At 56.2% G+C, this 13,814-nt stretch overlaps 1 protein-coding gene across 12 annotated transcripts in view; it reads left to right on the top strand.

The window, feature by feature from the left end:
* The window catches only part of BRD4 (bromodomain containing 4), an 81,724-nt gene extending 69,439 nt beyond the window's left edge, over nt 1–12,285 (top strand). For 7 of the 12 annotated variants that reach the window (XM_060144567.1, XM_060144568.1, XM_060144565.1 and 4 more), the window contains 8 exons: nt 5,188–5,240; nt 5,375–5,738; nt 6,363–6,956; nt 9,025–9,399; nt 9,533–9,663; nt 9,808–10,013; nt 10,096–10,333; nt 10,673–12,285. In XM_060144567.1, the coding sequence (XP_060000550.1) occupies nt 5,188–5,240; nt 5,375–5,738; nt 6,363–6,956; nt 9,025–9,399; nt 9,533–9,663; nt 9,808–10,013; nt 10,096–10,333; nt 10,673–10,741 (2,030 nt within the window). In that variant the 3' untranslated portion in view covers nt 10,742–12,285. Of the gene's footprint in view, nt 1–5,187; nt 5,241–5,374; nt 5,739–6,362; nt 6,957–9,024; nt 9,400–9,532; nt 9,664–9,807; nt 10,014–10,095; nt 10,334–10,672 lie in introns of those variants that run through there. The other 5 variants (XM_060144566.1, XM_060144569.1, XM_060144572.1 and 2 more) reach the window with 5 other exon arrangements.
* Nucleotides 12,286–13,814: the final 1,529 nt, after the last annotated feature.

Raw genomic sequence — 13,814 nt, 5'->3', positions numbered from 1 at the left:
ACCTCCTTGAAATAGACAGGTGCAGAAAAGCAGACCCTGGGGGATAAGATCAGAATCAGTGGGCGCCTAATGCGCATGGCATACCAGGCTGGTCTTCAGAAGTGATGGCAAGGAGGACAGGCAGGGTAGCCTCTCAGATGCAAAGACCAGTAAAGGAAACACCAGCATGCACTCGGCACATATGGAACTTGTTACTGGAAGCAGTTCTGTCTAGAAGCATAAACAGCATAAACAGACTCAGGCAGTTCTGGAGACATCCATGCGTGCCAGATCCGAGGCCCTTCTAAGGGAAAGGTGGGTCTGTCCCCACCTGCAGCTGGCCAGGCAGGGGGTGGAACTCCTAGTCTGCGGCTATTCTCTCGTGCCCTGACAGCAAGCAGGGCACAGGAGGCTGGCTTGGTCTGCGGTTCTTCTGTTCTTATGACTTGAACGGTACATTCCACACCATTTCTCTCACACTGGTTTCTCTCTCCCTCTATGTAGGTCCTGCCTAATCATTGGACACGGACTCTTAATAAAACGGTCTTCAGTTCCAGATTCCTTCCCAGCAAGCTATAGCTTAAGTCCATTTTCTTCCGTGAAAGGGACAGGACTCCATCAAGTTATGGAATTCCTCAGAGCCCTGGGCCTGTCCCCTGGGGTGGATTAGTCATGTCCAGCAGCTCACGCCTAGTCCCGCCTCCGGGAAGGCTGCCTGCCTGGCTGCCCGCCCGGGCCTCCTGTGTAAAGACTGCCTGGCTGTCCTGCCCCGCCTCCCTGGTCATCTGGGGTCCTCTGGGTGGGTGGTATCTCCCAGAGGGTGATGACAGTCCCCCCTGCACACGCATACATGTGGTGCTGCTCCGTGTGCAAGACCCCAACACAAATATGTTTTCTCTTCTCATCCCTCCCTCTTTTTGGGGGACTCTGGATCCTAACTGGTTCCCTCCTGGACCTTGCAATGACGTTAGCCCAGGGAGGATCTCATTCACCCTAAGGAAGAACACTGTAACATCTAGAGCTTCCCCAAGTGAGGAATGGGGCTTTAGAGGCGAGGCCAGCTGGGCCCAAAGGCTCACTGGGGCTGTCCCTCAGCATGCCTTCTCTCTGGTGACCTATAAGGCTCCATTAGCCAGAGGCTGTCACCAGCCACAGCTGATTCACAGCCCCCTGGAGTCCTCCTTTCTGTTTTCATTGTTCCCACTGTTTCTGTTGGGCATTTTCCCAACTTCTTTGGCCTCTTCTCCTAAAGTCACATAGGGAAAGTACTTCCTAAGCTGCCTCCCAATCCCTCCTTTCCCAGGTACTTAGAAGCAGGCTCCAGGAGCTGCCAGGCAGGCCATTAGTGAGGGGCGTCTGGGGAGGAGTGGCCGTGTAGCCAGTTGACCTGGCTCCTCTAGCCCATCATCCTTTCCTTTGGTGGGGGTTGGGATCTGGGCTAGTGGCAAGAAAGGGTTCTTGAAACCCAGAGCACTGGACCAGTCAATCGTGAGGGCATCAGAGCCTTCGGGCCCTGTTCCATGCACATGCAAGTAGTCTCCTAGTCTTCAGTCCCCTAGAGTGATGACAGCTGCTGGGGATGGGGCAGGTCAGGGTGGCCACATAATCCAAGCCCTCTGAGAGGCACTAAATAGGCTTTTTTTTGGCTCTAAAAATAAATGTCGGCCCTTTTTTGGTCATGAATCCAGCATCTCAACAGAAAACTGCCTGACATGAAAAGTTCCCTAAGGAATAGCATCTGCATTTCAGAGAGCTTTTTTTGTTTTATATATAGTTTGTGTGTACTTCTTCAAGGCCTAACCATCTCCTGGCATCTTGGAGTCTGCCTTCTGCTGGAGCTGGAAGCAGGCTTGAGGAGGTGCAGTTGGCCACCGCCTGTGTGGAAACCCTGGCACTCCTCCCCAGCTCCTTGGGGCCTTGGGCCCAAGCAGCTCTAACTGCCCCAGACTGGCCTTGGCCTTGGGTTCCCGGTTCAGCCTCCCCAGAGCCTCCAGGGCCCTGCAGTGATACTTGGGAGTTCCTAGGCTGCTCCCTGATCCTGTAGCCGGTCAGCTTCCAGTCGAACTCATTCGCCAAACAGACTATTTTGAGCTGCCCTTTGGCCTGTTCCTGATGTGTTCCCAGTACAACTCAGCCTGGCTGGGGTCAGGGAGCTTCATGCCCGGAGATTCCCACAGGACAGTTGGGAAGCTGCTGGGAAGATTCTTCTGTCTTAGAACAAAAGTCAGGCTAGATTCCCACAGTGTCGGCCTGTTTGCCTCCCCACCCCTCCTTCCCACTCGTGCGCACATGGGCTGTAGCCACGGGCCAGCTGTCCTGCGTGGTCCTTGCAGCCTCGCTGTCCAGGGATCCCGTCCTTCTTGCCCGTGGGGCTTCCGTCTGGCAGAGAACCTGATCTTTAGATTCAAGCTGTCACCTATGCCCAGTGCCCCAGGAACAGAGCAGAGAGAGCAGAAGCCCACTCACGCCTTGTCGGCAGCCTCCAGCATGCGGACAGTGGGAGGTGCCAGCCGGGCCTGAGGAGTCGCTGTAGGAGGGGTGGGAGGCCTGGGCATCTGCTGGTGCTGAGGCTCCCAGCCGGTTCAGTTGAGGGGCTACGCACCTCTGCCCTTACCTTCTATCCTGTCTCCTTCCCTTGAGTTGTGGGGGAGTGGGGAGAAATCAGTGTTTTAATCAGATTTTACAAAAACGTTTTAATTCTTTGTACAATTACCATCCTATGTAAAGATGAAACTTGTGTTGAGTTCAAGATTTTTATGGAATAAAGATCACACAGTACTTGAGGCCATCTTCATGTAACCCTTTCTAGAGAGTTTTGTGTGGGGGTGTCTTGGGGCTGGTGTGTTGTGAAGTTGTGCACTTCCTGTCTTGTCTTCCTACCAGTAACTCCAGCATGAGGCCCAGGACACGTGAGCCAGATGTGGCTGTCCCAAAGAGGCTCCAGCACCCCTTGGTCCCCACTGCTGGCCCCTTTAGTCCTCTTGTCCTGGTGGTCTGCTGTGCACCTCCCACCTTCTCTCCCACTCTAGGCCTGCCCCTCCCAGCACTTATGTGGAGCCCTGGGATGGTACTCCCAGGGACCTTTCTAAGGCAGCTGAAAGCCACTCCCTGGATCCTTAAGGGCCCCATTGCACTTTTTCCCCTCTAGTTCCCAGATGGGCCTCTCTGCTCATGGCTGCAGGGAGATGGTGTGGGTTCAGAGCCACTGTCCCTCTTTTGTGATGAAAAAAAGTGTTTCCTCCCAAGGCCATGAGATGACAGGCCACCCCTACCCTGCCCAGCTTTCTCCCCATGACACAGTGGCCTCTCCTGGTCAGACTTGACCCATTGGTCCCCTCCCTCCAAAGGCATGCCAGCATGCAAGCAGCCGCCCCCAGCCTCCCCAGCTGCAGTTTCTGTTACTGGAATCCATGCTGGGAGAGGAGCCCAGCCTGGAGGAATGCTCTGGCCTCTCTCTCCCACTCCCTTGGGTCAGCAGCCTCTGTGTACCATGCTTTATCCCCGTGTGTGTAGGGTCCGCTTGGTCCTGGGCCTCCAGCCTCTCCTTTTCCATCCTGCGGCTGCCAGACACCCTGTGGCCTGATCCTGCAAATCACCCAGATGGCTCCCTTTTGTATGTGTGACCCTCAAGAGTGTCCTCACCAGCTTTTGTTTGTGACCCAAAGAGTTCTGCGCCCTGTATCCTGGCATCTCTCAAGTCTGGGTTTGGGGCTGGGCCTACAGTTCCTGTGTCCCAGGTGTCCCTAGTCGCTGCCATTTGTATGAGACATGTCTGTAGCTGCTGAGTTTTGTGTCACTGTCTTATCACTTGCATGGAATGGTGAGCTTTTGCAGGGCACAAAGTCCCTTCTCATCCCTTTTGGTGACACGTCGCACCAAGGCTGTGCACCTCACAGAAGTTTAGCACGGCCCTCCATGAAGCAGCTTTGGAGCTAGCAGTGGAGCTAGCCCCGCTTTGGGCAAAAGCATGTGTCCTCCAACACCAGCAGCAAGAGCCAACACCCTGGCAAGGAGCTCAGGGAATGCCAGGCAAAGCCATGAGGTGCCTCTCAGTGACAGGAATCTGAAAGGCACCATGGGTCCTACCTCCCACCTGGTGGTTGGTGACTTCATTTCCTAGCCCTTGAGCACTGGCTGGGCTTTCTCTCCTCTGAGGTTTACACCCAGCAGTGTTTGGCAAGGGGCATCCAGCTGGCAAAAGTTCCTTAGCATAAGCTTCTAGAGTGGGGGCAGAGGGAGTCATGCTGGCTCTTGCACACTCCTCACAGAGACAGGCACACCCCAGATTTATCCACACAGTGGTGGCAACAAGCCATTGGCTCCTGAGAAACCGGGACACATACTGCTTTCTCCCTGCAGCACATTGACTGTATCCCAACACAGGAACTTCTCTGAGGCTGGTCTCCTGAGAGGAAGGGGAGTCTGGCCAGTGTCGTCCTCCTCTGCTGGCAATGGCATTGAGTACCTCCCCCATTGGCTCCTGCGTCGTCCAGGGAGGCTGGCTGGCTGGCTGGCTTCTCTCTTCCTCCACAAAGCGCTCATGCTTGTCAGCACTCTCTTCACCTGTCCCATGGCTCTGTGGCCAGGCCTTGGCCCATGCTGGCACCAGTGGTCTTTCTCAGCCCAACTCACGCATCTCTGTTTCGTCTGGGAGGGTGGGAAGGAGCGAGCCTCAGAGGGCAATGCAGTTGGAGGCCACCGAGTTGTTACTTTTTAGCTGTGTGACCAGAGCAAGTCCCTTAACTTCTCTGAGCCTCACTTTGCTAATCTGTAAAATGGACAAGATCATTTCAAACACTATGGTTGTTGCAAGGCAAAGCAGGTTGGGGTGCAGATGCTCAGGTCACTGTAGAGGCTTCTGACCAGCAAATTGGAGGAGAAGTTGGGCAAGGAGGTTTCTCGTAGCTCAGTTCCCAGTGCATTTGGGTGTCATCTTTTAACGGAGCTGGTGGTCCGGAGATTGGCAGGCAGCTTTTCAGGCATGGTCCCTGCTAGGAAAAAGCAGCAGGCAACTGGGTAGGTGGCACCCCACATGTCTTTCCCTCCCCTGTGACCAACTTCCATCCCAGACAGAACCCAGCCACCCTCCCTCTCACTGTCACCGGTCCTTCTCCTGAACTCATCCTCTGTTTTCTCCTTGCTCTGCGTTCAAGGCCAGCTCCCAGTCTTCTCCCCCGTAGGCTCACCACCTTCTCTTTTCCTCCACAGAGATGGCTCCGAAGTCAAAAAAGAAGGGGCACCCCGGGAGGGAGCAGAAGAAGGTATGTGGTTTCGGGGGTGTCCTTTAGCAGGTGAGCAGTGGCCACCTGTCTTTTGGGGCCCTGGAGGGACCCTGTGTCTGACCCAGACGGGTTTGGCCTACCTGACGTCAGCCTGTCTGTCTGTCTGTCTGCAGCACCATCACCACCACCATCAGCAGATGCAGCAGGCCCCGGCCCCTGTGCCCCAGCAGCCCCCACCGCCTCCCCAGCAGCCCCCACCGCCTCCACCTCCACAGCAGCAGCCCCCGCCCCCGCCCCCTCCGCCATCCATGCCACAGCAGGCAGCCCCTGCGATGAAGTCCTCGCCTCCACCCTTCATCGCCACCCAGGTGCCCGTCCTGGAACCCCAACTCCCAGGCAGTGTCTTCGACCCCATTGGCCACTTCACCCAGCCCATCCTGCACCTGCCGCAGCCCGAGCTGCCCCCTCACCTGCCCCAGCCTCCCGAGCACAGCACTCCGCCTCATCTCAACCAGCACTCGGTGGTCTCTCCTCCAGGTGAGCTGCAACCACACCCGCAACAGTGTGGGGAGGTTCCCTTCCCACCCTGGTCTTACCACAGTGACAGGGCACTCTGGGCGACCTGCAGAACCCCTCTTAACCTCAGTTGTCTCTAAGGGGAGGTTAGCAGCTTCCCGGGGCCATTATGGAAATTACACGAGAGGCCCCAGAACAGGCCTTGCACAGAGAGAGAGTGCTTTGGGTACAGAAGACACTGATTCAGATCTTCTGCTGGGCCAGGCGTGGTGTGAGATGGAAAAATATGTGATCCTCTGTAGCTCCCAGTCAGGGATAGGGGTTTGAGAGGGCGCACAGCCTCAGCCGAGAGCGGACACACCTGTGGGAATCAGGAAAGACTTGCTCTGAGACCTGAAGGGCAAGTGCAGCAGTTGGAGGGAAGGGAAGGGAGGAGAGTTGGGGGCATGGAGCACGGGGCAAGATGGTGAGGGGCCGGATCCTGTAGACCTCCCTGGATGCTGTCCTTATTCTGGAGCTTTTGGGAAACCAAGGATGGTGGAGAGGTTGCCAGTTGGAGGGAGACAAGTAGGAGGTCAGGATGGAGGAGACCCCGGGGGCCACGGGGTGTGTGAGCCTCACCACCCTGCTACTGTGTCCTTCCAGCTTTGCACAACGCACTGCCTCAACAGCCATCACGGCCCAGTAACCGAGCTGCCGCCCTCCCCCCCAAGGCTGCCCGTCCCCCGGCCGTATCACCCGCCCTGGCCCAGCCTCCCCTACTCCCGCAGCCCCCCATGGCTCAGCCCCCCCAAGTGCTGCTGCAGGAGGATGAAGATCCGCCTGCCCCACCCCTCACCTCCATGCAGATGCAGCTCTATTTGCAGCAGCTGCAGAAGGTGCAGCCCCCCACACCACTACTCCCTTCCGTGAAGGTGCAGTCCCAGCCCCCGCCCCCTCTGCCCCCACCTCCCCACCCCTCAGTGCAGCAGCAGCTACAGCAGCAGCAGCAGCCACCTCCGCCACCGCCCCAGCCACAGCCGCCACCCCAGCAGCAGCACCAGCCCCCGCCACGGCCCGTGCATATGCAGCCCATGCAGTTCCCCACCCATATCCAGCAGCCCCCACCGCCCCCAGGCCAGCAGCCCCCCCACCCACCCACGGGCCAGCAGCCACCCCCGCCGCAGCCCGCCAAGCCTCAACAAGTCATCCAGCATCACCCTTCACCCCGGCACCACAAGTCAGACCCCTACTCAACTGGTAAGTGTCCCCCCACCAGCACTACCGTCCTGCCCCTGGGTTCTGGGGAGGCTGGCGCTAGGTCTAGAGTTTGGTCCTCAAGAAGCCAGAAGGGTCAGTTTGTGCTGCAGGCTGAGATGGGCTCAAAGCTGAGCCTTGAAGGCTCTGGGTTGGTTGGAGAGAGGCAGCTGAAAGGGGGCGATGATACTTGATGCAGTGTTTTAATCAGGTGTCCATCTTGCGTGCAAGCCGAGATGACAGATTAAGGCCCCAGTGGGCCATTTTCTTGGAACTCACAGTCAAGTGCATTAACAGTGCATTGTGATACCTGCTCCGCCTCTGGGGATTGGGGCAGGCTTCTTGGAGGAGGTGACCAGAGGATGAGCAGGAGTTAGCTTAACAAACAGTGGGGTGTGAGGTCCAGGCAGAGCCATGAGCAGGTCGGGGCAGTGTGGTCTGTTTGGGAACCTATGGAAACAGGTGCTCGGCTTTTGGTGTTAGGAGGCCCCCCTGGTGGAGCTGGGAGGGAGAATTAGGCTGAAGCTCACAGGTAGCTCACGACTCACCCAGGAATCATTGCTGTCTCCTGCTCCCAGTCTCCAGCCTGATCTAGGCTGCCATTTTCCAGTCAACAGCATTGGGCAGGCCATGTCCTCTTGCTTTTCCTGGGCACTTGTTTTCTAGGTGTCTCTGACCAAAATGTTTTGGCTGACCACGGTGGGGCAGTGTTCTAGTAGATGCCTCATGGTGTGGTGACACATTGACGTTCCTGGACTTGGCATGTAGATCATGCAGCCTGGCTTGGGGGTGGGGGGTGGGGGGTGGTATCCCGTGAGTGCCGCCTACAAATTGAATAAAGCTGTTGACTTTAGGCTGTGACTGCTCCTAAACCCAGCAAAAGCTGCCAGGTGCCAAGTGGATCACTGTGTACCCTGAGCTGAGAACAGCTGGCTGTCCTCCCTGGGAAAGACCAGTGGTGGTCCCAGCAGCTCTGCAAATGTGCCTGTTTTCCACCCTCAAGCAAGACAGGGTTTCCTTGTGGAAACCAGTAGTGGGCAGGTGATGAGATGCCTTCGGAGGAGTCAGCACTTGTGGTGGGGCAGGGCAGGTCCCCTCTGGCTACCTTTACTTAGAGTCTCTGGGCCCATCTCTCCCCGAGTCTCTGTGGCCTGGAATGAGTCACAGGGAGTGACATGTGTTGGAGCATAGCTGGGGGCTTTGGGCCAAAGACCAAGTTGTTGGAGTCCAGGGAGATTTGGCAAGCATCCCTGGGCACCAGGCCAACTTGGAGGCACCGCCCCTGAGCTACTGGGCTCCCCTCTAGGTGCTGCTGGATGAAGCTTCTAGCAGGCAGGAGATTTCTGCAAGTCATAGGCCTGAGAGCCTGCCATTGCCCAGGTCGGCCTCAGCAGGTGCTCCCAAGGGAACCACCCAGACAGGAGGCTGTTGCAGTTGTGTGTTTGCAGATTGCTGGCAGGCCCAGGCCAAGGCTGCCTGGGTCCCCCCAGCCTTTGGTTGGATGAAGGTGGGTGGGCTGGCCCACTTTCTCCAAGAACCATGAGCCCAACACCTGTTCTGCCAGTTCTGTTGTGGTGTAGGCCAGGTCCAGGCTTCTCCCCATTGTGTGGGCCTTGCAGGTTGAGTTGTATTGGGGAGGTTCCTGGGGATCTAGCCTTAGGCCCGAAGCAGCTGTCCAGGCAGACCGGCCTAGCCACATGGGGACAGCCGGGAGCCCAGGCTGCCTGCTCTGTGGGGTTATTGACATCCCTTGTATTTGACCCAGGCCATACCATAGGACCACCTGGAGAGCTTTTAAAAGATAATCAAGCTCAGATCCCACCTGGGATCAGATGTATCTGCGCTTCCTAAAGTTTCCTAATGGAAAGTTTTTTTCTGACACACAGTGGTATCAAACACCAGGATTGCGCTCATGGCTCCACAAAGCCCTGCTGCACTCTGAGCACAGGGCCTGACATGCAAGGGACTGAGCCGTTGTGGGGCTTCCCTTGGATTGGGAGGGCCTGGCTGGGCCCAGGGCCGGCGGCCTCCATACCAGACATGCTGATAAGCTCCTTGTCCCTTCTCCTAGGTCACCTCCGTGAAGCCCCCTCCCCGCTTATGATACATTCCCCCCAGATGCCACAGTTCCAGAGTCTGACCCACCAGTCACCACCCCAGCAAAACGTCCAGCCTAAGAAGCAGGTAAAGGGCAGGGCTGGGCCACAGCCCCCAGGGATGGGCGTAGGCTGGGGCCAGGGGCGCCCATCCACCTCACCAGCTGCCATGCCTGTGCCGTCCCAGGAGCTACGTGCAGCCTCCGTGGTCCAGCCCCAGCCCCTGGTGGTGGTGAAGGAGGAGAAGATCCACTCACCCATCATCCGCAGTGAGCCCTTCAGCCCCTCGCTGCGGCCAGAACCCCCCAAGCACCCAGAGAGCATCAAGGCCCCCGTCCACCTGCCCCAGCGTGAGTGCCCTCTCCAATCCCAGCTGAGGTTGAGGCCCCCAGGCCTGCACTGGATGTGAGCTTCCTGTGGGCCGGTCAACCGTGCCCCACTGAGGTGGGTTGGGCCCAGGCCCATGGGCTATTTGTGTTCCAGGGCCTGAGATGAAGCCCGTGGATGTCGGGAGGCCTGTGATTCGGCCCCCTGAGCAGAATGCACCCCCACCGGGGGCCGCTGACAAGGACAAACAGAAACAGGAGCCGAAGACGCCAGTTGCACCCAAAAAGGTAGGAACAGTGGACCCGTGAGTGCCCCTGACCCCCACCCCAAGGAGATGCCTTGGTAGCTGTGTCCTCAGACTTTGGGCCTCTCTGGAGGAGTCCAGTTGCAGCAGGGTCCCTCACTGGCCCCCTGGTCTCTCTGCCTCGCAGGACCTAAAAATCAAGAATATGGGCTCCTGGGCTAGCCTGGTGCAGAAGCATCCCACCACCCCGTCCTCCACAGCCAAGTCATCAAGTGACAGCTTCGAGCAGTTCCGCCGGGCGGCCCGGGAGAAGGAGGAACGCGAGAAGGCCCTGAAGGCGCAGGCTGAGCACGCAGAGAAGGAGAAGGAGCGGCTCCGGCAGGAGCGCATGAGGTGGGCGTGGGCTCTGGGCAGGTTGTGGGGCTCCCAGGGCTTGCACTCATCCCCACGTGACACGGAGCCCTGCTCTGCTCAGGAGCCGAGAGGATGAAGATGCGCTAGAGCAGGCCCGGCGAGCCCACGAGGAGGCACGCCGGCGCCAGGAGCAGCAGCAGCAGCAGCAGCGACAGGAGCAGCAGCAGCAGCAGCAACAGGCAGCTGCTGTAGCCGCTGCCGCCACTCCCCAGGCCCGGAGCTCCCAGCCCCAGTCCATGCTGGACCAGCAGAGGGAGTTGGCCCGAAAGCAGGAGCAAGAGCGAAGGCGCCGGGAAGCGGTGAGCTGGGGGACTCTGGTGGGCACTGCTGGGCAGAGATCTACCCCTGGAGGAGTTGAGAAAGGGGACCCTGAACCTGGAGTGGGCAGGGAGGCTCTCTCCCCAAGAAGTGGGGTGCAAGCAGAGAGCCATTGGGTGGGTACTCAGGGCAGAGCTCCTTCTTATGTGCGCCATGCTGGCCTCTGGGCCTCAGAGGTGCTCTGGCCCAGTGCAGGGGAGGTTCTGGGGTGTGGGCCCTGAGGGAATAGCCCATGCTGGAGGTCAGGGGTGAGGGTTTGGGAACCACAGCAAGGGCAGGACACTGAGTTTCACTCCCTCCTGCTCTCCTCTCTCCTCCAGATGGCAGCTACCATTGACATGAATTTCCAGAGTGATCTGTTGTCAATATTTGAAGAAAATCTTTTCTGAGAGCACCTAGGTGACTTCTGACTTTGATTTCCTGGCAAAACGTTGACTCTCCATAGTGTTAGGGGCAGCAGTGGAGGCAGTAGCAGTGGCAAGGGGGTAACTCCGGGCCTGGCTCTCCTGCATGCTATGCCTGGGGCAGGCCTGATGGGCAGCTGAGGACTGCAGAGCCTATCTGCCTTACAGCCAGCCGGACGTCCCGCCACCCCCACCCCCACCCCGCCCCACAGGACGTCGGCTCAGAGCACGCCTCGCCACGAGCAAGTGCCGGCCAGACCCAAGCCCCAAGTCCCCACGTGTGGGGCAGAGGCCCTTCTCTCTGCCAAATGTCTACACAGTATACACAGGACATCGTTGCTGCCGCCACCGTGACTGGTTTACTGTCCCCAAGAACGTGACGTTTGTGACGTCCTGCCCGCCGGGAGTCCTCCACACCCCAGCTGCCCCTGCCCTCACCCAGGAGACCAGGGCAGGCCTGCAAGAGCTGGAGGTGGCGAGGGCGCTGGCCCACCCCCTTGCTGGCACTGACTTTGCCTTGAACAGACCCCACCCCTCCCTTCCTCTCCCCCCACAAGCCTTTAATCGAGAGCCGCTCTCTGTAAGTGTTCGCTTGTGCAAAAGGGAATAGTGCCGTGGAGGTGTGTGTGTGTCCATGGCAATCTGGAGCAAGGTGACTGTCACATGCGCGTGTGTGGGCCGGCCTCGCCCGGCGAGTGAGGCCACCAACCAAAGTCAGTTCCTTCCCACCTGTGTTTCTGTTCTTTTTTTTTTTTCTATATATATATTTTTTGTTGGATTCTATTTTATTTTTAATTCTCTCTTCTCCTCCAGACACAATGGCACTGCTTATCTCTGAAATGGTGTGATTGTCTCCTCATTGAGCGGCGGCTGCCACCGCGCTGTGGGTAGTGTGTGACCGTGGCTGTACTGTGTAGTGAAACATAGTTGGCATATCTTTGTTTGAAGTTTGTTGGTGACTCCACCAAACTGGTGTAAAAAAACTCAAAAAAAAAAAAACCCCACAAAAAAAAACAAAACAAAACATACAAAACACACAAAAAAACTGCCTATATTTTACTCAGTTTCAAACTTTACTAGTCTATTTTTAATTATAAAACCAGAAAGCCACGTTTTCTTTTCCTTTTTTTTTCTCCCCGCCATTCGTTGGCTGCTTCTTTGTTTTTTAACGTCAAATCTGTTTGAGTTGTTGTTGTGGTTTTTTTTTGTTTTTTTTTGTTTTTTTTTACCAGGAGAGGAAGGGCCAGGGGACGTGGTGGGCACAAGGGGCCACAGGCCACAGACTGAGGCAGAAGCTCCCCGCCTGGCGCTTGGCCCTACCGACCGGCTGCCCCTTCCCCCGCTTTTTTTTAATTTTATAATTGGAGCCCTTGGTGAGGTTACGTGTGCCATGAGAACCCACTCTACACCATGACGCTGGTGCCTCAGTGTTGGCCAAACTCTGGAGTCACTGACTGGTTTGACTTTCATACGGTGAATATGCATTTGGTCTGTACTGATCATGGAATAAACACATCTCTCTTTTTTAATGCTGGCGTCTCCCTGACATTTCTTTGTGAACCACCTGTTGGCCTAGGCTAGGCCCAGGGGCCCCCCACACCACCTCTGTACAAGATCTACCGACAGGGGACCACGTGTCCTGTCCCTACTGTCCCTGGGCAGGAGCTGACCCCTATAAGCTGAAGCTGTGTCAGGGAGCCCAAGTACCCATTCTTCCTGTGGACCCTGGCCTAGGTTGGCTTCTTCCGGCAGAACCTGGTCAAACTCCAGACAGTGTTCTTCCCCTTTGCCCTTCCTCCATCTTGGTCCCCCACTCGGCCAGAGGACTTGAGCCACTTCTCCTACCTTGCCTGCCTCTACTGAACTACTCCTTTCGTTTAAGCTCAGGGTTAACCAGTTATTCTTAGATAAGTGTACATCCCCCAAAATAGGATCCTCGCCCCCCACCCCCCCAAGCACACACACGCACCCATTCCTCCCTGAGAAAGCCTGCCAGGTGGACACCCTGCAGTCTGCCCGTGTACCCATCTGTACACACACGCCCCAGCCACAGGGCAAAGGCAGTACCCAAGAGCGGCCCCCAGGATGTAGGATGAAAGTATGTGATTTATACGTATGCAAAGACACAAAGTGATTGAAACATTTCCAGCACTATTAACCCACATCCCACTTTCTGTTTTTCAACCAGAAAGACCCTGTATCTTGTGTTTGGAATCTGCCAAACCTCAGCTAATAGTGTATGTAGTTCAGGCATTCAGCCAGAGACCTGCCCCACTCCTGCTACGCAATCCTGCCCCCTTTCCCTCCCACAGCGCTTCCTCATAAGCCACTGTGCTGGTTCAAGTGTGACTTATATTTTGGTTCCTTGGGGTTTCTTCCATCTCATCCCACCTCCTCATTTTTGTTCTGTGTTTTGTTCAGAAACTTCCCCAGGCCAAGTCTGACTGTTTAGCTGGAGAAATGGTTTTGTCTGCACCTTCCTTCTAAAGATTTAATTCTGCTATGGCCCTTTCCACACCTCCCTGATGGGTGTTTCTCTTAACTGGGTTGTAATTAGAACTTGGATCTACTATTTAATTTCTTTGGCCATTTCCCAGTCTCTCCCACAGTACTAGAAATCTTAGTTCAATACAAGAGTTAGAGGTGTGTACAAGCCCATACTGTACTGTATGCACGGATCGCTTGGCCAATAATTATGTCAGTGAATCTGAGACTTGTATTAAACACCTTAGACATTTGTAGAAGGGAATTCGTAGACTTTTCACTTATATACTAAAGTTTTTTTTTTGTGCAGTTCTCATTGCAAAAATAAACATTTGTACTGAATATAAAATTATCATCCTGTGACTACTGCTGTCTTTTTGCTTAAGGGTAGAGATTGGGCGGGGTGGGGGGGGGCGGTAGCAGGAATGTAGGAGTCAGTGTTCTGTAGCAGCAGCAGAAGGGAGGTCCACAGACACCCACCAGCCATGGCTGGTAAATGCAGCCAGGTTAGAGGACTCAGGAGGGATACCGGGATCATCAAGTGGTTGGAGAACTGATTTGATGGAAAACGTAA

This window comes from Lagenorhynchus albirostris, chromosome 3 (genome assembly GCF_949774975.1).
Source record: "Lagenorhynchus albirostris chromosome 3, mLagAlb1.1, whole genome shotgun sequence".
NCBI lineage: Eukaryota > Metazoa > Chordata > Mammalia > Artiodactyla > Delphinidae > Lagenorhynchus > Lagenorhynchus albirostris.
Note: the sequence above shows the minus strand (reverse complement) of the source record. Positions and strands in the feature narration are given on the sequence as shown.